Genomic DNA, 27962 nt, shown 5'->3' with positions numbered 1-27962 from the left:
TTGTTTCCAGGTTCTGGCGGCGGCTCATGAACCTCCTGCAGGTGGAGGTCAGCTTGTCGACGGCTAGACACCCGCAGACCAACGGACAAGCGGAGAGGGTCAACGCCATTCTGCAGCAGTACCTGAGATGCTACGTCAGCCAGCGGCAAACGGACTGGGTGGATCGCTTGCCACTAGCAGAATTTGCCTACAACAATGCAGTGCACGTCTCCACAGGGGTGTCGCCCTTTAAGGCCAATTACGGGCGCGACCTCAGATCTTTCCCAGAGAGGGAGAGGGAGGAGGAGGAGGAGGGCCCACAGGCTGAGGATTGGGCAGAGGAACTGGAGACGGTGCACCAGCAGCTCAGAGAACACTTGGAGAGGGCCAAGGAAGCGTACAAAAAGGGGGCAGATCGCCACAGGCGACAAGGGGAGGTCATCAGGGTGGGGGACAAGGTGTGGTTGTCCTCGGAGGGCCTTCCCACCAGAGGGAGGTGCAAAAAGCTGGCACCCAAATGGCTGGGCCCCTTCACGGTCACGCAACAGGTCAACCCGGTGGCATACAGGCTGGCACTGCCAGAGGACATGAGGGTGCATCCAGTGTTTCATAGATCGCTGCTGTCGCCGTACAGGGAAAGCAGCAGGCTCAGAGACAGCGAACAAACCCCCGAGGGAGGGGGGGAGAGGGAAAGCAGGGAGCAACTCAATGAGGCCACGGCCATCCTGGATTCAAGGTGGGGGGTGGGGGGCCTGGAGTACCTCATGGCATGGGAGGATGCTCCACCGTCCCAGAATGAATGGGTTCCCGCCACTCAGATACAGGAGGAATTCTTGGTGGAAGAATTTCACGCCCTCTTTCCCCACAGACCCAAGCCCTGGCACATGGAAAGGGAGGGGGAGGAGGAGGAGGCACGGGAGAACAGCTCACCATGGCGCTGGGAAGCGGAGTTTGAGGAACCAGAGGATGAGGTATGGGTGTCGCCAAGATCCACCCAGTCAGAGGAAGGAGCAGATTGGCAAAACATTTTTACCCCCACCAGCTCTGACGCCACGGACTTTTTGGGATTCCCGTCCTCCCAGGCGGAAGGGGGGGGCTCGCAGGACTGGGGGGAGGTGTTCACACCAACGGGCTCGGAGAGCACCGAGTTTTTAGGCTTCCAGTCGTCACCGACACATGGGGGGGGCCTGGGGAGGGGTGAAGGAGAGCTTGGGAGGGGGGTGGATGTGAGGGACAGGGGATATCGCGAAGTCCCTCCCCTCCTGAGTTCAAGCCCGTCCCCGAGCAAAGGGGAAAGCAGGGAGAGTTCCGATTCCAGTGGGGAAGCAGGAAGTCGTGTCCGAGGCTCAGGCAAGGTAGAGGAGCCAGGGTCCCAGGTGGGACAGGAAGGGGCAAGTAAGGGGGGAAGACCCATCCCCCCAACTCCAGAATTACGCAGGAAGAGGAGGGGCAAGAGGATGGGTCTGCCAAAGCTTTTGTGTTGGAGAAAGACGCGCCAAAAGCCATTAGGAGGTTCTGAAACCGACTGACAACATCGCTCCGTGTAAATAGCAATGACTTGAGCACTGTAAATACGCAGCACCAATAAAAGAATAAAATGCAGAGCTGCGTAGCGTCGTTACTCTGAAGTAGTCCACTCCGGCCACTGTGACAATAAGCAATATATTTCGAAGTGTTTAAAGCATTTCACATGCAGCAATGCTTATGACAGAGATGGCCTCGGTGCCATGTCCGAGGGCACAATCCACAGGTACCACAGTGGGGATTCCAGGCTTACAACCGCCCTGTAGAATAGGGCACCCTTATTTGTTTAATATTGCAGATGAGGAGCTGAGGTCATCAAATTAATTCATAAGATTTAGACAAGGGGCTTGGCAGCTTCTTTTCTGTCTCACCACCCAACTTATGAGGGTTCCTGTTTGGATGGCTTTCTCTGTCTCTAGCTCTCCTGCAACTAAATTGCAGGGGCGATCTTCGCATTTGCTTTTTTCGCTGAAGACAATCTGAAATGATGCTCTGGGTTTAATATCCTGAAGCAACTCCCCCGTACGCTATGAAATAATTGAAAAGATTCTCGGGGATAAAAAGATGTCTTGCTTTAGATGCCAACATCTAGCAGGGAAAGGAGGTTTCGGCTGCTTCAGAAATGCCAGTTCAACCAGTTCATAGAAGGGGCGCTGTTCAAATTTTCATACAATGCCTGGAGCAATATAGCCAAGGCAAAATGCTAGTGAAACCATGTTGTTTTAGGTTATTAAAGACAAACTTGTCGTGATTAACTACTGCCTTACAGAGCATTTTTTATTTGTATCTTCTGTAAGTTTTGTGGTAGTATACTTGAAACATACTCTGGGTGTATACGGTATTACCGTACTACACTTTGCAAGGACTAATTCTCTTTCCCATTTATCAGACTATCTGAAAGAAAATTATGTCCACAATATTTTATTTCTATACATGATTAACTCCTTAAAGCAGGCATCCCGAAACTGTGGCCCTCCAGATGTTTTGGCCTACAACTCCCATGACCCCTAGCTAACAGGACCAGTGGTGAGGGATGATGGGAATTGTAGTCCAAAACATCTGGAGGGCCGAAGTTTGGGGGTGCCTGCCTAAAGGATGCTACGTGGGAGGATTCTAATATTAACTACTAAGAAGTTTCGGGCCCCTATATAAGCCCTACATAAGGCATCAAAGCGCTAACCTGTCAGATGGCATCAGTGTTTGAAATTTGCCATGCTCCCTCAGCCAATAACGCGAGACGAGCGCCGCAACCCCGGAGTTGTCTGTGACTGGACCTAATGGTCAGGGGTCCCTTTACCCTTTACCTTTACCTATTGGCCACTTGCAACCAGGTGAAGATGCCCGGGTGCCAGGATGGTGCCTGACACCTTCACCATCTGGAGCTGTGTGCCTGTGGATCCTTGCATATGGACTGTTTTCACATACTAGCAACACATCCTGTAGAATTCAATCTGTGATGTTTTTATCTGCACAATCAGAATGAATTTCAGGAACCAAAAACTCGTTCTGAAAAATAGGACTTTCGAGCCATCTGGCTAGGCATTCCGTTTTGGTGACTGTAACCCTGGGTGCCATCTATCTCCTCATGATAACCACATTTCTCTGCATGTTTCTACTACAGCTTCCACTCCATCACCTGACATGTAACAGTGGGCTACATTTCACCAGATCTGTCTGCTTTCACCAGACAATGACAAAATAGGGTCTACCTGATTTTTGTCTTTGATGAAATTGTCAAGAATTTCAGCCAATATACCAGAGGCTGCACTGTGGCACTTGTGGGCATAAAAGTGCCCTTGGGGTCTTCTCCCGGTGCCCACAAAGCCACTGAACCACCTCTTCCCTCAAATGAACTGGGATCTAGTGAGTTTAATTTGTATGGTTGGGGACGGGTAGGGGAATGGGAGCTATGTATAATTTAAGGTAAATGTAAAGGGACCCCTGACCGTTAAGTCCAGTCGCGGACAACTCTGGGGTTGCGGCGCTCATCTCGCTCCATAGGCCGACAGCTTCCGGGTCATGTGGCCAGCATAACTAAGCCGCTTCTGGCAAACCAGATCAGTGCACGGAAACACCGCTTACCTTCCGCTGAGTGGTACCTATTTATCTACTTGCACTTTGATGTGCTTTCGAACTGCTAGGTTGGCAGGAGCTTGGACCGAGCAACGGGAGCTCACCCCGTCACAGGGATTCGAACCGCCGACCTTCTGATCAGCAAGCCCTAGGCTCTGTGGTTTGGACCACAGTACCATCCGCGTCCCCTAATTTGCCCCAATATCTTAAAACTGCCTCTTGGTGTTATTCTTTGTGGAGGAAGGAGTCTGCTTTTATCACAAAGTGCATAGTTGTTATGAAAAGTTAGGCTGTGCTAGAAGAACTGTATTTGAAGGTCTCAAGCAGAGCCAAGTTATGTTACTTGCTTCTAATTAGAACCACATGTAGGAAATGCTGGAGGTGACTTCGGGGAGCCGTGATCACCTGTTGTTCATTGCACATTCTGTCAGCCAACCAAGCTGCCTGCTTCAATTAGAACGAACAATAGCCCGATTGCCTTTACCATTTCAAACCACTTAGCCCCAATACTTTGGCGTCTCCCAACAGATTAGAATCTGAAACGAACATCAAGACTATTAGTTGATACACTACAGTGAAGGGAGGTCACCGACCTTCCATACTGTGTGCCGCTTCTGTCTATGCAATTTTCGAAATACAGCAGCACTCAAAGCAAACCTAGTATTTTTGCTGTGGTTTCTGAAGCTTTGCTTGATTGCCTTAACCAACCCAAACACAAGTGCGCTCTCTCTCTCTCTCTAATCCTCATGATCGATTTGCAAATGGGAATTAGAATGTATTTGTCATTTTACAAAGCTGTTGTGACAATTTAATGGCTACTGCCTGCATCTCATAACAATGTAAGTACAGTAGATCACACTACAGGCCTATGGGAAGCCCGCAAGCACAACATGAGTGCAATAGCTGCCTCCTGCTGTTTGCACACTAGCAACTGGCAATCACTAGCAATATGCCACTGAGGTAATACAGTGGTACCTCGGGTTAAGAACTTAATTCGTTCTGGAGGTCCGTTCTTAACCTGAAACTGTTCGTAACCTGAGGTACCACTTGTTGCTGCCACCGCGGCGCAATTTCTGTTCTTATCCTGAAGCAAAGTTCTTAACCCAAGGTACTATTTCTGGGTTAGCAGAGTTTGTAACCTGAAACATCTGTATTCTGAAGCGTCTGCAACCCGAGGTACCACTGTATATAGCAATCATAACTAATAAGAGCCTTATCCTCCATAGATCTGTCTGTTCCTCTTACAAAGCTTCCCACCTTGGCCATTTTGAGAGCAAATCCCATAACTTAACTATGCACTGTGTAATACTGCCCTGAATTTCCCATCATTCAACTTCATTAAATGGCCCTGGGTTCTAGAGAAAAGCATCTCCCTGGTCACTTTATTCACTCCATGCATTATCTTATACATTTCTATCCGTTCTCCTCCTTACATACATTTTCTCTAAGCTAAACAGCCCATTGTTCCTCAGAGGGAAGTTGTTCCAACTCCTTGATAATTCTGCTTGCCCTTTTCTGTAGTATCCTTTTTGAGGTGTGATGACCAGAACTGCGCACAATATTCCATGTGCAGCTGCGCCACATATTTGTAGGAGGTTATTATGATATTGGCAGTTTTATTTTCAGTTGCTAATGCCAGTCTCATCAGTAGTTTTCATGATCGCATGGCTGCTACCATTAACCTTTAACGCAGATCCAAGAGTTACAGTCGCCACCGTTGCCGTGGCGACTGCAGATTTAGTTTTGGCAACCAGCCTCTGTCAAAAAGCAGCTGTGGCATTTCGTCTGTTAAAAAGAAGAATCAACCTGCTGTTGTTTCCCCTGTTGAGCAGGTAAATGAGGCTGTCAGATCAGCCTCCGCTGCTGAATCACTAATCCTGCCGTCCTTCCCAAACTTTTGACTGACTGAACAGCAGCTAACCAGGCCAAGTTTAAATTCCTTTCTTGTGTATCTCTTTCTGCTGCTTTCCCTCACTTTACACTTTTAGGACTTTAAAATGCAGGAATGAATTTAGGCACTAGGACAGGATACATTGTTTAGTCATCCTTCCTTGCTCGTACATTGTTTAGTAGCATCCTTTGCAGCTTAAACTTGGAAGATAAGACAAGATAGATTTAACCTTCTAGAAACAATAATCGTGGAGGCTTTAAGGCAGACTGGATTTTCCCTGGTATTACCCCTTTTCTCCCCCTGAAAAATAACAATCACACATACACTTTTTTTTGTGAAGAAGTAAAAGTTGCATTTACTTACATAATCCAGGTCTTGAAGCAGTAGTTACAGTAGTAAAAAGAAGGCAGGTTTATAACTACTATTTAAGTTACAAAAGTACAATATCTAAGTTCCAAATGGTGTCTGAGCTCTTCAGGTGGGTGTGATTTTCTTTTGGGGGGGGCATTGCAAGCGAGCTTGAGCTCTCTGGTGGGTCAAGATGGCCCACAAGCCAGAGGTTCCTCACCTCTGCTCTACAGCTCAGTGCTATTTTCCTTTCTCCAGAGCCCTGCTGCAATTTGCAGATCCCCAATCTGCTGAATCTCACATGAGGAATATCTGCATATGACAGACAATACCAACTAGGTTGGCTCATCTTTAGAAGTAGATAAGCTCTATTGTGCTAGCCAAAGGCCATGACAAAACCATACAGACACTATCAAAGAAGGAAATATCTATATATCTATATATCAAAACAGAACTGCTGCCTAAATCATCAGAATAATAAAATGCATGTGTAAATTAGGGGGTCTCCACACAGGATGTAGTATTTTTCTACTTAGACCTCTGAATCTCCCTTACAGTTTACTGCATTTTTATCCAGTAAAATATCATTTTTATCACTAGGGCATTAACATCGCTGAGCAGCCATAGGACCCTCTCTGCCACGGAGAGGCTGCTTTTCTGGACAAACAAGGGATGGTTGGCTAATCTTGCTGGTAGCCATTCTGTTTCTGACGAAGCACTAAGACTAAGTCTCAAACTTCCCCAAGCAGCATTATTCTGTGGCTTATTTTAATTAGAAGACTAAAGGCATAAATCTATGTTATCTTGAATTTCCACATGATCATTCCAAGTGCCTATAATTATAAACATTAATCAAAATGGTCCTTTCTGTTGGCAGTGTAGTGTACAGAATCTTTTTCTTTTCCGTAAAGAAAATGTAGAGCACACACTTCTGTCCTAAGTATAGTTACCTGGAACTGAGCCAGGTGAAATCAATGGACCGTCTTGCAAGTACACATAGTTCAAACTGGATTGCAAATGTCACCCAATTGGCCTACGTGAACTACAACCCCTATTAAATGTGAGCTGCTCTCCCTATACTTGGGCTATGGCTTCTGACAGTACATTATTCGCAGTTATTCACACACATAAAGGGGCTTGCAAGGTGGCAGTACATTTTGTCAAAGTGACTGACCTGCTGTATGTGGAACAACAGTATTCACCAATCTGATGCCCTCCAGGTATTTTGGGCTTGTTGTTGTCGTTTAGTCGTTGAGTCGTGTCCGACTCTTCGTGACCCCATGGACCAGAGCACGCCAGGCACTCCTGTCTTGCACTGCCTCCCACAGTTTGGTCAAACTCATTTTCGTAGCTTCGAGAACACTGTCCAACCATCTTGTCCTCTGTCGTCCCCTTCTCCTAGTGCCCTCAATCTTTCCCAACATCAGGGTCTTTTCCAAGGATTCTTCTCTTCTCATGAGGTGGCCAAAGTATTGGAGCCTCAGCTTCAGGATCTGTCCTTCCAGGGAGCACTCAGGGCTGATTTCCTTAAGAATTGATAGGTTTGATCTTCTTGCAGTCCATGGGACTCTCAAGAGTCTCCTCCAGCACCATAATTCAAAAGCATCAATTCTTCGGCTATCAGCCTTCTTTATGGTCCAGCTCTCACTTCCATACATCACTACTGGGAAAACCATAGCTTTAACTATACAGACCTTTGTAGGCAAGGTGATGTCTCTGCTTTTTTAGATGTTGTCTAGGTTTGTCACTGCTTTTCTCCCAAGAAGCAGGCGTCTTTTAATTTCATGACTGCTGTCACCATCTGCAGTGATCAAGGAGCCCAAGAAAGTAAAATCTCTCACTGCCTCCATTTCTTCCCCTTCTATTTGCCAGGAGGTGATGGGACCAGTGGCCATGATCTTGGTTTTTTTGATGTTGAGCTTCAGAGCATATTTTGTGCTCTCTTTCACCCTCATTAAAAAGGTTCTTTAATTCCTCCTCACTTTCTGCCATCAAGGCTGTGTCATCTGCATATCTGAGGTTGTTGATATTTCTTCCGGCAATCTTAATTCTGGTTTGGGATTCATCTAGTCCAGCCTTTCGCATGATGAATTCTGCATATAAGTTAAATACCGTAAGCAGGGAGACAATATACAACCTTGTCGTACTCCTTTCCCAATTTTGAACCAATCAGTTGTTCCATATCCAGTTCTAACTGTAGCTTCTTGTCCCACATAGAGATTTCTCAGGAAACAGATGAGGTGATCAGGCACTCCCATTTCTTTAAGAACTTGCCATAGTTTGCTGTGGTCGACACAGTCAAAGGCTTTTGCATAGTCAATGAAGCAGAAGTAGACGTTTTTCTGGAACTCTCTAGCTTTCTCCATAATCCAGCGCATGTTTGCTATTTGGTCTCTGGTTCCTCTGCCCCTTCGAAATCCAGCTTGCACTTCTGGAAGTTCTCGGTCCACATACTGCCTAAGCCTGCCTTGTAGAATTTTAAGCATAACCTTGCTAGCATGTGAAATGAGCGCAATTGTGCGGTAGTTGGAGCATTCTTTGGCAGTTGGAGCATTCATATCCAATAATCAACCCCAGATTTAGGCAGATTTAGGGGAGCATGATCAGTTTGGTCACACTGGGCACAGAGCCTCGGGGGGGGGCACCACAACTATTATTTAGAATGGAGTGTGAGAGGTGGGTGGTGTCAAATTTTGGTGTTGTAGAGCACTGGAATCTGAGGTCCCAAGGTCCACCACAGACAGCACTCCTAAGCCCCAGCAAAGCATGATATAGACATGATCCAGCACATGATTCTTAGTAACTGTCAATCATTTCTTAGACTGGAGGAGAATTGCAAACTGAGAAATATTATCTGTTCTAAAACATTACCACCTGTCGAATGAATGCTCTTTGACACTGTCAAAAGCTCGCTGCCAATGGAAAACTTACGCATAGCCAGGGATTTTTGGCTGGTCTTTTTGTTGGCATGCTAATGGGTGTAGAGAGTGGTTTTTTGTGTGTGAAGGGAATGGGGGGTGTACTCAAATGTGAACCACCTGCATAGAGCCACCTGCAGTCCTAAGAAGCTTGTACCAGATGATATATACAGTGGAACCTTGGTTCTCAAACTTAATCCATTCCGGAAAAGTCCATTCAACTTCCAAAATGTTTGAAAAAGCTCAAGGAGAACCACACCCCTTTCAAAGCTAGCTCAGCTATGGGAGATGGAATGGGATGGTTGGAATCTTGAGCAGGGAGCCTTTCACACTGAAACATTTTGTTCTAGTTCCCAGTTGTACATTTTACTAGAAAAATGTTTACTTTGGTGTGACATAAATTGTTCTTCATATCAGTATATGACAATGAAATTATCCGATGAAAAGCATTACCATTCAAGAAGCTGAATGTTGGAAGATTCAGGATTGGTAAAAGAAAATACTTCTTTATCACAGTTCAAAGCTAAACTTTTAACTTGGGTGCTTACTGCCACATGTTATTTTTGTTTCAATCAATTCCAATAATCAAGGGGGCAGCTATATTTAAGGAATGGCAGAAAATGATTTCAAGATTTATCTGGCAGGGAAAGAAACCAAGAATTCAATTTAAATTATTAACAGGTATTAAAGAAAGAGGGGGCTTGGCCCTGCAGACTTGAAATTATATTATGATGCGTCTTGCCTTTGTTGGTTAAAGGAATGGATACTGTTAAAAATACAGATTTGCTGGATTTAGAAGGCTTTGATAATAGGTTTGGTTGGCACGCATATTTATGGTACAATAAAGCAAAGGTTCATAAAGGATTTGGTAACCATATATTCCGACGATCTCTACTTGAAATATGGGATAGGTATAAAATAGAACGTAAAACACCTTGGTGGTTGTCACCCATGGAAGTTATGAGTGTGAAAAAGTTAAACATGAGTGAAACATGGGTTACATATGAAAAATTAATAAGAAAGGAAGGATGTAAGTGGAAAATGAAACCTTATGAAGCGGTAAAGGAGTATGTAAATGATTGGTTGCACTATCACCAAATCAATGAAATGTTTAAAGAAAATTTAAAAGAAAACGGATTTGAACATAATAAATCAAAATTTGAAATTGAAATATTGAATAACAATTGTAAAATATTGTCTAAAATGTATAAAATGCTGTTGGAATGGCACTTAAAAGACGAAGAGGTAAAGTCGGTCTTGATACATTGGGCGAAAGACACTGGGTATAATATACAGTTAAAGGATTGGGAGGATTTGTGGAAAGAAGGAATAAAATTTACTGCATGTAATGCTTTGAAGGAAAATATAATGAAATATAATGAAATGTATAGATGGTATATTACACCAGTGAAACACTAAAATGTATAAAACAAGTAATAAATGTTGGAAATGTAAAGAAAAAGAAGGAACGTTTTATCACATGTGGTGGGAATGTAAGAACGTAAAAAGCTCCTGGGAAATGATATATAATGAGATGAAAAAGATGCTGAAATATACATTTATTAAAAAAACAGAAGCTTTTTTACTTGGTATTGTAGGCAGGTATATTAGTAGACAAGATAAAAAAACTGTTTTTATATGCGACAACAGCAGCAAGAGTACTATTGGCGCAGAAATGGAAACAATGAGAGGTACCGACGAAGGAAGAATGGCAGATGAAATTCAAGGAAGACTTGATCTATTAACCTGATCTAGCAGGCTCTTCTTGTGTTCGTAAACTCAAACTGTGTGGTGTTTCTTCTGAATTAGCACTTTCTTAGGGCTTGCAGTCAAAACCCAAGACCCTTCCATCCCGTGTTGTACAACAGTTACCGTTTCAGCAAACATTTAATCTCGTAGAGCTTTTCGTTGTGGAGAGTGTGGACATCAACAAAACTTAAATGAATTCCACTTTATTTCATCTCTTAGTTCCTAAATTTGATACAAAATATTGATACCTCGTGAATAATTCATCCATGCTTGTCAATTTCTCTTTGGTCTAGATTAATATGCACCACAAACCTTGAAGCAAATGTTGCTTTTTGAAGTCCTCTTTTATCTACTAGACAAGAGGTTTTGTATTAATTTATTTAAACTAATGTTTACCCCCTTTCGAGTGAAAAAGGCTCCCTGAGTGGTTTACATATCAATTTAAAGAGTAACAGTCCCTGACCTCAGCTTTAAAATCTAAAAGGCACACACAAAATGAAAAAGTAATGGAGAGGAAGCAAACACTAATACAGTGGTCCCTCGACTTACGAAGTACTCGACTTACGAATTTTCGAGTTTCGAATAACAACACAAAATACATATCCATATTTAGAGATTTCTCCGAATCTCTGGACTTCCCACCTTCCCCTCCATGGGTCCAATTGTCAACCTTTTCAACTGCATATTGTTCCATACTCCATATTTTATACCATTCCATTTTGTATTATTGCAATCCTGCTAATGTTTTCATCTGCTTGCAGTGGTCTCCCATATAAATTATATATTTTTCCCATTCTTTATTAATGTTTTGGTCTTCTTGGTTGCTGAGTTTTGCCATTTTGCCATAGTCCAACAGCTTAGTCATCCTTCTCTGGTAGGGACTTTATTTTCCTTCCATCTCTGGGCTAGTAGCATCTGTGTGGTTGTCATCACATAGATAAAAAGTCTTTTCTGCTCCTTTGGAATACTGGTACCTACCATCCCTAATTTAAAAAATTTCTGGTTTTTTAAAAAAATAAAAGTAATTTTATACATTTTCCCCCAACTCATTATATATATCATTTCCCAGAATGCTGAGCATGAGATTCTTAATCACATGGTCATTGGTTTGAGCACCACACTGAGCAAAAATATTCCTGCCTTGCAGAGGGTTAGACTAGATGATCCTCATGGTCCCTTTCAACTCTACAATTCTATGATTCTATAAACTTTAAAGCCCAACATGCTTTGGGTCCAGGATACCTGCTCCTATAACAGGGGTCAGCAAACTTTTTCAGCAATCCATTGTCCCTCAGACATCGAGGGGGGCCAGACTATATTTTTTGGGGGGGGATGAACACATTCCAATGCCCCACAAATAACCCAGAGATGCATTTTACATTCTACTCATGTAAAAGCATGCTGATTCCCAGACCTTCAGTGGGCCGGATTTAGGCGGCGATTGGGCCGGATCCGGTCCACAGGCCTTAGCTTGCCTACCCATGTCCTATAGCATCCTGCCCATTCCTCAAAATCAGAAGGAAACAGACTTATTTGAGTCCCATCTAGGGTGGAGGCATGTTGATGATGACAAATGACAAGGCCCTTTCAGTGTCCTCACCAATATTGCCCCCTAAAGCATGGGTGGCTCCCATAGCTGCCAAGTTATCCCTTTTTTAAAGGGATTTTCTTTTATGCTGAATAGGCTTCCTCGTGAGAAAAGGGAAAACTTGGCAGCTATGGTGGCTCCTTCTGATTTGTCTCTCTTTTGCCAACATATTTTTATTTTGGTGGGCTTTCATGTTCTTTTTTAACTTGCATTCTCTGCTATTGATGCTTAGAAATGGATTTTAATGTTGTGCAATTTTTGTATTTTAATTTAACTTTTTTGTATTTTAATATATCTGTATCATATTATTGTTGTTGTTTAGTCGTTTAGTCGTGTCCGACTCTTCGTGACCCCATGGACCATAGCACGCCAGGCACTCCTGTCTTCCACTGCCTCCCGCAGTTTGGTCAAACTCATGTTCGTAGCTTCGAGAACACTGTCCAACCATCTCGTCCTCTGTCGCCCCCTTCTCCTAGTGCCCTCAATCTTTCCCAACATCAGGGTCTTTTCCAAGGATTCTTCTCTTCTCATGAGGTGGCCAAAGTCTTGGAGCCAGCTTCACGATCTGTCCTTCCAGTGAGCACCCAGGGTTGATTTCCTTCAGAATGGAGAGGTTTTATCTTCTTGCAGTCCATGGGACTCTCAAGAGTCTCCTCCAGCACCATAATTCAAAAGCATCAATTCTTCGGCGATCAGCCTTCTTGATGGTCCAGCTCTCACTTCCATACATCACTATCATATTATACTTGATTTTTAATTGTTGCAAGCTTCCCTAAGTGGCACATGGGTGCCAGAATGTAATGATAAACACTTTTCTACATTGTGCATGTTGGTGTATTACTGCACTGCTCATGTAGGCTGTCACTGTTTCAGTAGAAAATATTAACCACTCACATTATTTTAAGCACAGCGTTTCCAAGATGTCAGAAGACAAGTTCAATGAAAGTTGGGCTTCATAAACGTTTCCCTGTCAGGGTGTTCCTTCTGAAGAGAGATGAGTTTCATTTCATTGCCGATTGCTTCAAGCTATGGAGGAGGCAGGGAAAGATCTTGCTATGCTACAAGATTTGTGGGAGGCATTTTGCGCAGAAAGGCCTGTAGAATATGGGAAACGATCAAACTTAAGGCTACTAAGAACTGTAGAAATGATTTATGTGGCTCTCCATAGGAGGAAATGGAAAGATGGTTTAATAAGAGTGCTGGTGGCACTTGACTTGTGTCAGAGATTACTCCATGTGAAAGGTGAGGTTCTTTTTTAAAAAACAAAAATTTCTACAAGAACATGTAGTCACTAAAAAAACCACAAATGTGTTCTGAGCTAATACTCTGTGCATGTCTGGCAGCAAGGTTCCAGAGTAGAGATGGACCTTCCTTACTTGCCCTCTTTGAAAGATTTCCTCAGTGAAGTATTGCATTCTGCTTTTCCTTTTCAACTTCCACCTGGGATAGAAGTAGAGCATGGAGATACTGTATTTGCTTTGCTTTACTAGCCGGAAATAGTTTAGCATGTCTGGATTTAATAACCTCTGTCTTTTTGGGGGGGGGGTAATTATAATTTCCTCCTGACCAGAAGCATGTAGGAAGCTGAGGGAAAGGGACAGAGGATGGAGAAGCAGCCAGGTGAATGGAGACAAGGGTTCTCTGTGAGAACATCAAGTTGCTATGAGACAGAAAATTTGACGGGACTGCCTTTAGTCTCTTCCTGTTTTCATGATGGACCACTGGCAGATTTAAGATCCAGCACCATACCTGCCAAGTTGCTGTCGGAGAAATAAGTGATCGGGCCGGAAGTAGCAGACCGGAAGTAGCGCTGCCGCCATTTTGGAACTGGGCAGAGCATGCTCAGTAGTGACTTTTGATGCTACTTTGCCCAGTTCCAAAACGGCTGCCGCGCCAGAAGTCGCACTGCAGCCATTTTGGAACTGGGCAGAGCAGCATCAAAAGTCGCTTCTGAGCATGCTCCGCCCAGTTCCAAAATGGCTGTCACGCCAGAATAAACCGGGGGGAAACAAAAAAATCCATTTTTTCAGCTAGGAACAGCTGGAAAAACAGGGATTCCCAGGGAATACGGGAGACTTGGCAGCTATGTCCAGCACAGATGTGGATCTCAACTTCATTGAGAGCTACTACAAGCTCTTACACACTGTCTCTCCTAACACCAGCCTCCTCAGGGCCTACAACAGGCAGGGGAGGCTCTGTTGGCAGTTGTGCTATCACTGTTGGGGGAGGCACATTCCTGCCATGCCCATATCATAATGTGTGACAAAAGAGGCAACACATAGACCAATGAATGATAAAGGCATAAATACATAAATTCATACAGTGGTACCTCAGTTTACAACCACAATTGGTTCCGGAAGTCTGTACTTAAACTGAAGTGTACTTAAACTGAAGCGAACTTTCCCATTGAAAGTAATGGAAAGTGGATTAATCCGTTCCAGATGATGAAAAACACCCCCTGAAACAGCAATTTAACATGAATTTTTACTGTCTAATGAGGCCATTGATCCATAAAATGAGGGCAATAATCAAAGTACTGTATCAGACAGTATTTTATGTGGAAAAAAATATTTTAGGTGAAAAAAATTAACATTTATTTCTTACCTGGGCGGATTATAGTCATTGTTTGGATGGGGGCTCAGGGTCCTCTTCCACAATCACAATGCCTTTGCAGAGGACGGGCCTTTGCTCCGATGCCTCTGCGGAGGCCTCTGGAGGCCTCGGAAACCTCGGTTTACTTACTTCCGGGTTACAATCGTTCGTAAACCGAAAATTCGTAAACCGAGGTATTCGTAAACCGAGGTTCCACTGTAAATTCATAAAGCATAACAACAAAGCATGGTGCAAAACCACAATGTGTTATTTAGAATAAGATTCCTAGCATCATAATCTCTATAAACAAAGCTAGTACTATAGTCTCTTAATAGTACCTGAAATAATGTTCATCTGGCAATGCAGTCTTTGAAATGCCTGTCGATGCACGTCAATGCACGTCAATGCACGTCAATACACGTGATCTGGTGGCAAGGTGATTGTAAGGACAGTGATCCGGATAAAGACACTGTTTCGACTTAATCTTCCCCAGCGTTAACTACAAAAAAATAATAATGTCAGGGACGAGAACTTGCATGAACATGAGTCCTGATAACCAAATGATTGACATGAGTCCTGATGACCAAAATCATTTACAAAACATACATGATAAAATTGAATCAATTAAATTAAACAAAACAAATGCATACCTCAGCAATGACCAAAGTGAGCTTCTAAGGAGCAGCGGTCATAAGCCTATGTAACCGCTGCTATCTGCACTAGGAAACCCAAGGTCTAATAAACCCAATCCATACCCCAGGTGACTCTCATTCTAATCATGGAAGCAAACAACATTTAAAGATACAGGACAACTACAATAATGGTTACATTAATGGAAAGTGAATGCAGGTACTCATGTTCTACCTAATACCTGATATGGTCGGCATCCGTCTGTCTCAGGAGACAATGGAGGAGTTCGCCTTTGGGGGTGAAATCAAACTATTGAATCCACGTTCTACCAAATACCCACCATCTACTATTCAGTGATCAGAAAACATCACTGCCTTTTCTACAATCAATGCGTGGCTTATAATGGTCAATCTCATTTAGATATCTATTTGGACATTGTTGTTGTTGTTTAGTTATTTGGTCGTGTCCGACTCTTCGTGACCCCATGGACCAGAGCATGCCAGGCACTCCTGTCTTCCACTGCCTCCCACAGTTTGGTCAGACTCATGTTGGTGGCTTCGAGAACACTGTCCAACCATCTCGTCCTCTGTCATCCCCTTCTCCTTGTGCCCTCCATCTTTCCCAACATCAGGGTCTTTTCCGTGGATTCCTTATATGAGTCTATATGTTTAACACTAGACTTGATGGGATGTTCTTATTAATGTCAGCTGGTTATATTTGTGTCTCGTTCTCTGTTTCATATTTCCAAACAAAAATTATAAAAAATATGGATAAGTATATATATATATATGCATGATTACATAAACAAGGACTACACCATATGACTCATGGATCAAAACAACCTACATGAACAATGGTGTAGCCACTCCAGCGCTTTCGTACTTAAGACTCAAGTTCCCAAATAATCCCCAGTGCCCAATCTCATGTGCCGTATGAGTAAAATCACTTACTTAATGGAGTTACTATGGCAATAGTTTGAACGTCACCCATTAAGTAGGTCCAGACATCAGTATAATCCTATGTCAGATTCCTAAGTGCCTCTTCCTGTTTTTGTAATGGATTTACTCTAATAGTCGTAAAAAGGTTTGCAAGTGCTTTTCTTGTTCTTTTCTCCAGTATGGGAATAGAAGCTTTGAGGGAGGGAGTTTTGTGTTGGGAAAACAGTACATACAGGGAGATAGGGCTTAATACAACTCCTACAGAGGTAACATCGATAAAGGTTAAGGGGGCGAAGGATTTCGGTTCCAATATGCAAATGGAGGAATGTGAAAATTTATGGTTCATGGCCTGCTTCACTATAAAAGAAAATGTTATGAAAATGTTATAAAGGTGGTACAAGCTGTCCAAAATGTATAGAATTAACTCAAACTTATGCTGGAGATGTAAGGACATAGAGGGCACGATGTACCACATGTGGTGGGGGTGCAAAAAATAATAATAATAAAGAGCTTTGGGGAGCTTATACACAATGAATAAAAAATAAAAATAACATTTAATAAAAAAAACATGAAGCCATTCCTATTAGGCATAATGGCTTGAGACATCCCAAGGAAGAATCTTTTTGTATTCAACAACGGCAGTGAAGGATGCTGATTGCCAGGGGATGGAAAGGAGATAAAAGTCCATCAAAAGAGGAGTGGCAAGTAAAAATGCTTGAATACATGGAACTTGCATATATGATGGAAAAGATCAGAGATTGTTCAACCCAAAAGTTCAAAAGGAAATGGGAAATCTATAGACAGTATTTAAAAGAACAGTGCCCTCAAATAAAAAACTTTAGAATGCTTCGAATAACTCTTGGAATTGAGTTTCGAATAACTCTTGGAATTCATTGCCTATAGACAGCCACCCAATCTTAAACAACTCCTCACCCACAATAATATAACCACCAGACTTAACATGGACACTGGTACCAGAGCCTGCAATAAACCCAGATGCCAACTTTGCTGCCACATACACCCGGACAACATCATTACTGACCCCAACAACATCCAACATACCATCTCAGGACTATTTAATTGCTCATCTTCTAACATTGTGTATGCCATCAAATGCCAACAGTGCCCTTCAGCTCTCTATGTTGGACAAACAGGCCAAACCCTACGCCAAAGGATAAATGGACATAAATCTGACATCAGGAACCACAAGACAGAGAAACCAGTAGGAGAACACTTCAGTCTCCCAGGACATTCTATACAATATCTCAAAGCAGCTGTTTTATTACAGAAAAAAAATCACGAACAGACTGGAAAGAGAAGTTGCTGAATTGGAACCCATTACCAAGCTTCAAACCATGGAGCCACCTGGGATGAACAAAGACATTGGATTCTTATCTCATTATGCATGATCAAGCTTTCTTTAGTGCCTCAGCCCTTGCTTTTCCCCTGCAGGACAAATTGCAGTCATCAGCAGTCGTTAACAGCCATCTACAGGTTTACCACTCCCATCAGCCCATCACCCATTCCCACCCACCCCCACCACCCTCTGTATATACATAAGGGTCTGACTGTTCTGTTTCAAGTGTATCTGAAGAAGTGTGCATGCACACGAAAGCTCATACCAAAATAAAAACTTAGTTGGTCTTTAAGGTGCTCCTGAAGGAATTCTTTTATTTTTCTTGGAATTGATTAAGTTATACAGAATACAAACAGGATTTAATAAGGATAAAGATTATTGGAAAATCGAGGCAAGTAATTAAGAAAACAAAGAACCCATATCAAGGAAGTCGGAAGTTGGTGGATTGTTCTTGTGAATTTGTGATGTATTGTTCTATTTTGTTTTTTGTTTGTAAAAGATGTATCGTGCTTCTTTTGTTTCGTTTTCTTTTCTTTTTTTCAAGCTTTTGGTGTGTGTTTGTGTCTCTCTCTCTCTCTATCTTTCTGTGTGTGTGTGCGCGAACGCGCGCCATAGTGGTGCTCTACTATAACTGAGCAGGGGGAGGAGGGGCAACCCATGCATTTGCCTCTGGTGGTGGATCCCACCCCCACCCCACCCCCACCCTGGCATTGCCACTGCCAGCCCCACCTGAACTTCCTCTGCCAATGACAGTGTTTCTGTCCTCGTCACTGCATTGTGACGGCAGCAAAAACACGGTCTCAGGTGAAGACACAGTTGCACACAGTGATGGAGGGGGTGTGTGGCAGCACAGGTGCAAGTGTGGGGGGCAGGGAAGAAACCTGGATCTGCAGGGGGCATTGGCATTGGGGCAAAACATCTCAGGCCGGCCCTGCAGAGGGGCATCAACTACCCCTTTTGGGATAACATAGCAAAACAGTAACATAGTAAGAATTTACAACATAGCAAAAAAATAATAGCAAATTTACAAAATAAAAAACCCACCACATTTCAGTACAGTACTATAAAAACAGCACAATTACTTAAACAACATGCAGCATCCAATAGCAAATATAACACTTTCCCTCTCCCTTGATGATTTATTCCCTTTCCCTTAATGAATATGAATATTACTGATCTCTGTACACTTAAAGGCTGCCTTTGGCAATTTCATCCGCTCTCATCTCTTCTTCCCCTTTTGACCTTTGGGGCTGTAAAATTACTGAATTTTAAATAGTTTACTGGTTACGGACAAGCAGAATATAGCTGCGTATAATCTCTAAAGCTTATATAATACTGCAGTATTCTACCATTTTTTAAAAAGTTGATTTCCCCCCTCCTTTGATATCTATTTGAAATGTCAAAGAAATAATGCCTTCTTTTCCCGTTGCTCAGCTTATAACAGTGGTTCTCGTTTCCCTCACCCAACACTCTGTTCTTCTTTTAAAATGCAATATTGTGTTCAGTCGGTGTTTATGTACACCATCAAATCATACTATTAGGAGACCAAAAAACCACCCCTATTCAGACACACCAATTTTAAATAATTTTTTCCACCAGTAGAAGAGAGTCCCCTGGCAACATTCTCTGCTTTGGTGAGGGTAGGCATTAGCAGAATAGTGTGTTCAAATCGCCTAGCAACAGAAGCAGAAAACTCAGGCAGCAACAGAGTCCCTAATTGTAGCTGTGATAATACAGTATTATACATAGGAAAGCGAAAGAGTTGGCTGTTTTATTTTCCAAATGGAAGATTGCTGTGTTTTCAACCAATTTAGATGCATAAATTGGAGGAAAGGGGAAAGGCCCATACAGGGACGTAAAATATGTAAAGTAGATTACAGTGCTACCTTGGTTTAAGTACACAATTGGTTCCAGAAGTCTGTACTTAACCTGAGGCGTACTTAACCTGAAGTGAACTTTCCCACTGAAAGTAATGGAAAGTGGATTAATCCGTTCCAGACAGTCCGTGGAGTACTTAAACTGAAGCGTATTTAACCTGAAGTGCACTTTCCCATTGAAAGTAATGGGAAGTGGATTAATCTGTTCCAGACGGGTCTGTGGAGTACTCAACCTGAAGCGTACTTAACCCAAAGTATGAGTGTAATTGGTTCCGGAAGTCCGTACTTAACCTGAAGCATACTTAACCTGAAACGAACTTTCCCATTGAAAGTAATGGAAAGTGGATTAATCCGTTCAGACGGGTCCACGGAGTACTTAAACTGAAAATACTCAAACCGAAGCGTACTTAAACCGAGGTATGACTGTATTTGCATCAGAACCTCAGATGCCTTGATAGAACAATGCCAGCAATTATTTTAAAGTGTTTCTTATCTAAACACAAAATGTGTAATTGGAGAATCATAGGGCACACAATCTATTAAACCATGAGCAAAATAAGAATAATGATTTTAAAAAATTGTTCCCTCCTTTTGCGTTTACTTTTGCAAACTTTGGGGTCACCCTAAGCCTGGGCCAGTGCATCTCATTTTGCCGCCTGAAGCAGAACAGGAAGGTACTGCTGCCTTGCCACCCCGCCGGCGCCCCACTGCGTCCTCCTGCCTTGCCGGGGTTGTGTAGCAGCACCCATGAAGCAGTGGCAATAACAGTGGCAAGATCTCAGAAGATCTCGCTGTGAGTTATCGCCATGGCTGACACCCCTTTTTCAACAGTCTCAGGAGGCTTCAGGGAGGGTGAGGCACCCATAGGGACGCTGCATCTTGGTGTTCCATCACCCAACGCATCTACCTCAGACTACTGCATGGCTGGGCCAAACCTGCCCTAGCCTCCTGATACCTCCCTTCCCCCCCCAGCTGCCAAGTTCTTCTTCTTCTTCTTCTTCTTCTTCTTCTTCTTCTTCTTCTTCTTCTTCTTCTTCTTCTTCTTCTTCTTCTTCTTCTTCTTCTTCACACTTGCCCTGTTTGCAGGGTATGGAGCTGGCTAATAGAGGAAGCGATTTCAACCCAAGCAGTATAGCTTATTTTGTGAGGGGACCCATTCAGAGAAAGGTGCACGCAGCAAATTCCTGTATCCCTCGTTGTTGTGGATAGGTGTCTTCACCTCGATGCTCATCTGGTCCAACTGAATTGGCAGGACGTGTAATTTGATGTATTTGAGGACCACTCCTTATTTCAGGGCTAGCGAATGTGATGCCTTCCATATGGTTTTGGTTTGGACTCCAGTTCCCATCAGCCAGTGTTCAGGAATGATGGGAGGTGTAGTAAAACAACAACTTGGAGGCATCCCATTGGCTATCCATCACTTACTGTATCTGGCTAGAGGAGGGGTGGAATCTAAGTCCTCAGTTTCACTGTAAAGACACTATGAAGGATTCTCTGAGACCGTCTGCTGAACAGCTCCTGCTGGAATGAGTGGGAGCGGGAGAAAAGCACATCCTTCCCCTTTCTTAGTTGCCTTCCACTCCACAGGAACCGGTGGAGTGGAGCAATCCTAGTTTATTGTGGCCTGATTAACCCTGAGACAGGCAAATGTAATTAAGCCAATGCCTTTCTCAGTCCCTCTCGGTGAGTTCCCTTAGTCTGTAACTCACTGAATGGCAGGAACATCTTTAATTACTGACCCAGAAATGAGATGAGAATGTATTTCTAGCAACACTCATAATTCTCTACATTGGAAGTCAATCAAATCCAGTCCGTCCTCCTTTAAAAATGGAGGTAAAATAGCTCATCATAGTCCTCTTCAGCCAGGCCCTTTGGCTGATTAAGTGTCTATGCCCTTTGATATTTTTTTTATTTTTATTTGCAGAAGGGAGGGGGGTTATTGGTTTGTTTTGTTCTTTTTTATGTACTTCGTGGTTTTATTCTATTTTATGCTGTGAAATGCCGCGAGAACTTCAGATTCAAGAATAAATAAGGCAACCATTTTTATTGTATTTTTTTAAAAAATAAATTTTATTAAATTTTCCAAATAAACAAAACCAATTATATTCCAACATATACCGTATTCACCCTTCTCGTTACCATTCGCTTGCAAATCAAGTTCACATTGTAGGATTTATTTCAATCCCGCAAGTGTTTTCAAACTTCTACGGTTTTTATTGAGATAGTCAATCAATTTACTCCAGTCTCTCTGGAACTTTGTCTCGCCCTGATTTCGGATCCTGCAGGTCAGCTTTGCCAGTTCAGCATAGTCCATCATCTTCATTTGCCACTCCTCAATCATCGGTATTTCCTGTAATTTCCACTTTGGGGCTAGTAAAGTCCTCGCCGCAGTCATTGCATACATAAATAGTCTCTGATCTACCTTCACAATTTCCTTATTGTCTTCCTCAAATGCAAAAGAAAATGTCCCAGCACACAAATCATTTTGAGTGATCATGCAAATTGTGATGTTAACATTTAAGTGTCTTAAAAGTCACAGTTCCAGGCACATCAAAATCTCACTTTGCAAGTTTTATCACCAATTCCTTCGGGTCGAGCACTGATGCTTGGGAATGCTCCATCAATAGAGTTGCCAAGCCAACTAGTCTCTTTTCGCAACACTGTAAGTTTTCATAAGTTTGGGCTTTGAGAAACCGTGTTCAGAATATAAAATAAAAGTACAATGTCATCGGGATTTTATAAGCTAGAACAAAACCTAATTTGTATAAAACGGAATCCCTCTGAGGTCTGCGGCTGCCTGGTTGACCTAATGATGGTACCAGTCCTGCCTCTGTAAGGAATAAACTAGAGTACCCAGAATTCTTTGAGGAGTGTTTTGAATGTGAGGTAAAGGTATAGAGGTAAAGGTAAAGGACCCCTGGATGTCCAGCCAAAGGCGACTATGGGGTTGTGGTGCTCATCTCGCTTTCAGGCCAAGGAAGATGGCGTAATAATAATAATAATAATAATAATAATAATAATAATAATAATATATTATTTATACCCCGCTCATATGGCTGGGTTTCCCCAGCCACTCTGGGCGGCTTCCAACCGAATATTAAAAACAGTACAGCATCAAACATTAAAAACTTCCCTAAACAGGGCTGCCTTCAGTTGTCTTCTAAAAGTAAAATAGTTGCTTATTGCCTTGACATCTGCTGGGAGGGCGTTCCACAGGACGGGTGCCACTACCGAGAAGGCCCTCTGTCTGGTTCCCTGTAACCTCACTTCTCGCAATGAGGGAACCGCCAGAAGGCCCTCGGTGCTGCATCTCAGTGTCCGGGCTGAATGGTAGGGGTAGAGACGCTCCTTCAGGTATACAGGACCGAGGCCGTTTAGGGCTTTAAAGGTCAGTACCAACACAGACAGCATGTTTGTCCACAGGCAGCTATCTGGGTCATGTGGCCAGCATGACTAAACTGCTTCTGGTGCAACAGAACACTGTGATGGAAACCAGAGCGCACGGAAACGCCATTTACCTTCCCGCCAACCTGGCAGTTCGAAAGCATGCCAGTGCAGGTAGATAAATAGGTACTGACCTATTTATCTACCTGCACTGGCATGCTTTCAAACTGCCAGGTTGGCAGGCGCTGGGGCAGAAGCAAAGGGAGCTGACCCTGTTGTGGGATTCGAACTGCTGACCTTCTGATCGGCAAGCCCAAGAGGCTCAGTGGTTACACAGCCTGTTGGCTCTTATTAAGGTGTTTCCTCTAAAGAGCAACAGCTCTAAGGCAGTCACTTGTCCTCATCCAGCTCTGAAAAAGCTGGGGGACTACAGGATGACCTATTATGGTATTCTGTGTAACATAATTTTCACAATCCTGCTGTTATCCGCAGCAAATAACAGCTCCCTCCATCACACTTCAGACTGGTACATTTTGTCTAATGGGTTAGCAATCAAGTGACCAGCTATCCTTTATATTAAAGGTCGCTGAATTCGACTGACGTCCCTTATTACAGTCCAATTACATTCTTCAAAATGAACACTGTAGCTCCTGCTGTTTCTGTTAGTTTTGACACTTTGGTTTGGCAACGAAAGATTAGAAATCAAAGCTGGCCCAAACAACTGCGGGTGGATGTGAACATATTCTTTCCTCAGAAGCGAGGACAATTCTATTCTGGCATCAATTGAACACAATTCGAACACAAGAGCATCACACCTATGATTTATCTATCTGTGCCAGAATGGCACACAGCTCACATTCTCTCTTTAACTCTTGTTTTAAATCTCCTACTATCCCTGTGTTTCACTGAGAGCCTGGCAGCGGTTAGGGATTTGAAGCACCAGAAGTCGAGGTCCGAGCGGCAATTTACACTGCTGCACTCCAGAAATGAACTGCGTATGGAAGAGTTTATGAAGCCCCTTTCCAAAAGTAGCCCAACATCCTGTCCCAATTTAGCCTCTCGTGTAAGAGCATCTTTGTTTAAAACTCCCAGCGTGCTTTTGTATTCCCAGGGGACACTCTAGATTTAGGACATGGAACCTTTTCTAACCTGAGGGCTGTCTTTGGTGCTCAAGTTTTTCCTGAACTTTTAGAGTCCAAGCCTTGTTTTCAGGAGACCTGTCAGGTGTTATAACTCAGCTGTTATTATAGATCAGTTGGTTAGAGCAGGCTTCCTCAAACTCGGCCCGCCAGCTGTTTTGAGACCACAATTCCCATCATCCCTGACCACTGGTCCTGCTAGCTAGGGATCATGGGAGTTGTAGGCCAAAAACATCTGGAGGGCCGAGTTTGAGGAAGCCTGGGTTAGAGCGTCATGCTGATAATGTCAAGGTTGCAGGTTCAATCCCCGTATTGGACAGCTGCATATTCCTGCACTGCAAAGGGTTGGACTAGATCAGGGGTCAGCAACCTTTTTCAGCCGTGGGCCGGACTACTGTCCCTCAGACCATGTGGTGGGCCGGACTATATTTTGGAAGGGGAAATGAACAAATTCCTATGCCCCACAAATAACCCAGAGATATATTTTAAATAAGAGCACACATTCTACTCATGTAAAAACATGCTGATTCCCGGACCGTCTGCGGGCCGGATTCAGAAGGCGATTGGGCCGCATCTGGCCCATGGGCCTTAGGTTGCCTACCCCTGGACTAGATGATCCTCAGGGTCCCTTCCAAATCTTCCGATTCTATGACAGCAGCTGTATGTGTGTTGGAGGTGTACATTCCCACCTACCCCCCCCCCCACCTCTGACTTGGCTGCATTGAGTGGCCAGATCTGAAGAGGCTTTGTAACTCTGGGATAACCAACCTCATATAACAAACATGAAAGGGTTAATACCATAGAGTAAGCTCTTCTGCCAGACTTAGTTCACCTTGGGAGGGGCTAGGTAATCAAGACATTGTTCCCCTAGTCTACCTGACAAGCTCAACATGTGTGGAGGTCTGAGCTGGCTCAGACCGCATGACTCTTACAAGCTACTCTTGAGTTCCTATACCAATAATTTAGGAACTCTCCCCACTGTAACTAAGCCAGGTTTTACTGCCTATGCAACTTTTTTCTGAATGTTGTGTGGAAAAGTACTTATTAATCTGAGCACTTATTTTATCCCATGGCAGCTACCACACACTGATCTCCACAATCACAGCAGGTGGGAATAGGATTGAAGACGATAATGGCATTGTAGCAGCTGGATTTTTCCTTCCTTTCTAACTGCCTTTTTGTATTTTTAATAGATTGTTTTACAGGCCTTATAAATATAATGACTGATATAATTTGGCGCTTCACTGGAGATTTCATGGCCCCTGATCTCGTCTGCCGAATTGTTCGCTACCTGCAGGTAGGAGAATAGATAAATGTCTTTCTGAGTTTCTTGATGTACTTATTCCTTAGGTGCCTTAGGCGGAGGGGATGAGAAATCACTCTGTTTCCAAGAAGGTGGTTGCATGAAAGTAGAAAAAAGTTTATCCTACAGATCAATTTTGTTACACCCATTGATTGAGTACAATAGCCAAGTCATCTTTGTCCCAACCGGGCCATAGCTGGTGAACCAGATGGAGCTGAAAACAGGCACACACAGTCACTGAGGCCACCTGTGCCTTCAGTTATGGTGGAGATACGAACCTGCTCTTTCTAGGGGAGTGAAATCTCATTCAGGTCGGGCTGCCTCTCCACCTCCCAGACACAAGAACTCAAGACCCATAACACATTTGTTTTTTCAGGATTCAGCTTCGGTTTCTTGCCCCAGATCCAACCCATCGCCACCACCAATCACTGATCTAACACCTCAACTGCTTCTCCTGATCCATGTGGACAGAGAGCTAGAGCTGGGTGCTATCTGAATACTGACAACCCTTCCCTCTAAATCTCCTAATGACAGCTCCCAGAGGTTTCATACAGATGTTAAATATCATCGGGGACAAGCTGATAGAATCCTGGAGGACATCATGGGGCAGGGCATCCCATGGACTACTTTCTGGAAATGGCCATGGAGATAGGAACGGAATCAATGAAACACAGTCCTGCCAACCCTCAGCCCCTTGAGACACTTGAGAGGGATACCATGTTCAGCAGTCACAATAGCCCCACTCCACCATCATAGCTGCCAAGTCTCCCGTATTCCCCGGGAAATCCCCGTTTTTCCAGCTGTTCCTAGCTGAAAAAACGGATTTTTTTTGTTTTCCCCCGGTTTATTCTGGTGTGGCGGCCATTTTGGAACTGGGCGAAGCATGCTCAGAAGCCACTTTTGATGCTGCTCTGCCCAGTTCCAAAATGGCTGCAATGCGACTTCTGTCGCGGCGGCCATTTTGGAACTGGGCAAAGCAGCATCAAAAGTCACTTCTGAGCATGCTCCGCCCAGTTCCAAAATGGCGGCAGCGCTACTTCCGGTCTGCTACTTCTGCCCGGTCTCTTATTTCTCCGACAGCAACTTGGCAGGTATGTCCGCCATCTTTCTCCCAAGTCATGCAATCATGGCAGCTTCAGTGCCATGCCCAGGCCTAACACCAAAATGGAATGGAGCCAATGCTCTGATGACCCATTTTCCTCCAATAAATGGTCACTTCTATCTTTCTGCTCTAGGTTGTACTTTTGTATGCTTCAACCTATGTCCTGGTCTCACTAAGCATAGACCGATATCATGCCATTGTGTATCCAATGAAATTCTTCCAAGGAGGTAAGAGATTTATTCCACTCCCATGTTCTCTCTCTCTCTCTCTCTCTCTCTCTCTCTCTCTCTCTCCCCCCCCCCACACACACACACACACTTTGTGCAACAACTTCATTTTCAGAGCAAATATTTTACTGCTATGAATAATGCAATAGACTCGTTTATTAATTTCTGTTCTTAGACTCCCTTGCCATTGTTCAAATATCTGTGGTGTTGGCCTTTGGCGTTTTACAACCATTATTGCAATCATGTCAGATACTTGACTTAATGAAGATCTTCCTTTTTTTTCTTACTCTGCTGAGAAAAGGCCATTAGGCACCCAAAAGTTAATAAAATGATAAAATGTTTGAAAACCATGCCTGGTGGAAATTCAGTGGAGAATTCAAAAATTTTAATTAGTTCGAGCCCCTGAAACTTAAATCATATCATTTAAAATGTTGTGGGACTTCCATTTATACCAGTGAAATGTCCATAGTATTAATTTAAAAGAAAGTAAAAATCTGTCTGTGTAGGAGATATAGGGAAATGATTTTTGCCAGTGTCAGTAAAAATCGCAACCGAAATTTTGTAGGACAGTGGAAGGTTTGCTATCAGGAAGACAACTAACAGAGTGGTTTTTAAATCTGGAAACAAGGCTCTGCGGAGAAACATTTAGGGCAGGACTTAATGTTATTCTGAACACTGGCTGCTGATGAAAACAGCATCCCCACATCACATTATGCTAAAGAATGTGAACATTATTTTGATTGTGACACCATATTATTGACCATGTTGTGGCAGCCAATCATGTTTATGTACTTGCCAAGTAGATTTTTACTCTGCCCTTCTGCCAAGGAGCTCTGGCTAACATACACAGCTCTCCCCCTCTTTACTTTTGGTGGGGAGGAAAGGCAGGGAAATACACAATGTGATAATGGCACACGAATGAGACTGTTACACGCCACCCCAATCTTCACAGCAGTGTGAGACCTCAGGGGTTCCAGGCATGCTTTACTCAGAAAGTAAAGAAAGAGAAATGAGGCTGAGCGGAGACTGTGGTGTCTTTATGATATATGGTTTATTTACGCACACATATGTATATAACCGGGGGGACCCAGGTGGCGCTGTGGTTAAACCACTGAGCCTAGGGCTTGCTGATCAGAAGGTCGGCGGTTCGAATCCCTGTGACGGGGTGAGCTCCCGTTGCTTGGTCCCAGCTCCTGCCAACCTAGCAGTTCGAAAGCACATCAAAATGCAAGTAGATAAATAGGAACCGCTACAGCGGGAAGGTAAATGGCGTTTCCATGTGCTGCTCTGATTTGCCAGAAGCGGCTTTGTCATGCTGGCCACATGACCTGGAAGCTATACGC

The 27962-nt window shown here is 43.5% G+C and overlaps 1 protein-coding gene across 3 annotated transcripts in view; it reads left to right on the top strand.

The window, feature by feature from the left end:
* The window catches only part of NPSR1 (neuropeptide S receptor 1), a 72551-nt gene that overhangs the window by 30378 nt on the left and 14211 nt on the right, over positions 1-27962 (top strand). For 2 of the 3 annotated variants that reach the window (XM_060280450.1, XM_060280451.1), the window contains exons 3-4: positions 25181-25284; positions 26526-26619. The exons of the other annotated variant lie outside the window; for it this stretch is intronic. In XM_060280450.1, coding sequence (XP_060136433.1) covers positions 25181-25284; positions 26526-26619 — 198 coding nt within the window. The remainder of the gene's footprint in view (positions 1-25180; positions 25285-26525; positions 26620-27962) is intronic. 3 annotated transcript variants of the gene reach the window in all.

This window comes from Zootoca vivipara, chromosome 12 (assembly GCF_963506605.1).
Source record: "Zootoca vivipara chromosome 12, rZooViv1.1, whole genome shotgun sequence".
NCBI lineage: Eukaryota > Metazoa > Chordata > Lepidosauria > Squamata > Lacertidae > Zootoca > Zootoca vivipara.
The sequence above is the reverse complement of the archived record's forward strand: the minus strand, read 5'-3'. Positions and strand labels throughout refer to the sequence as shown.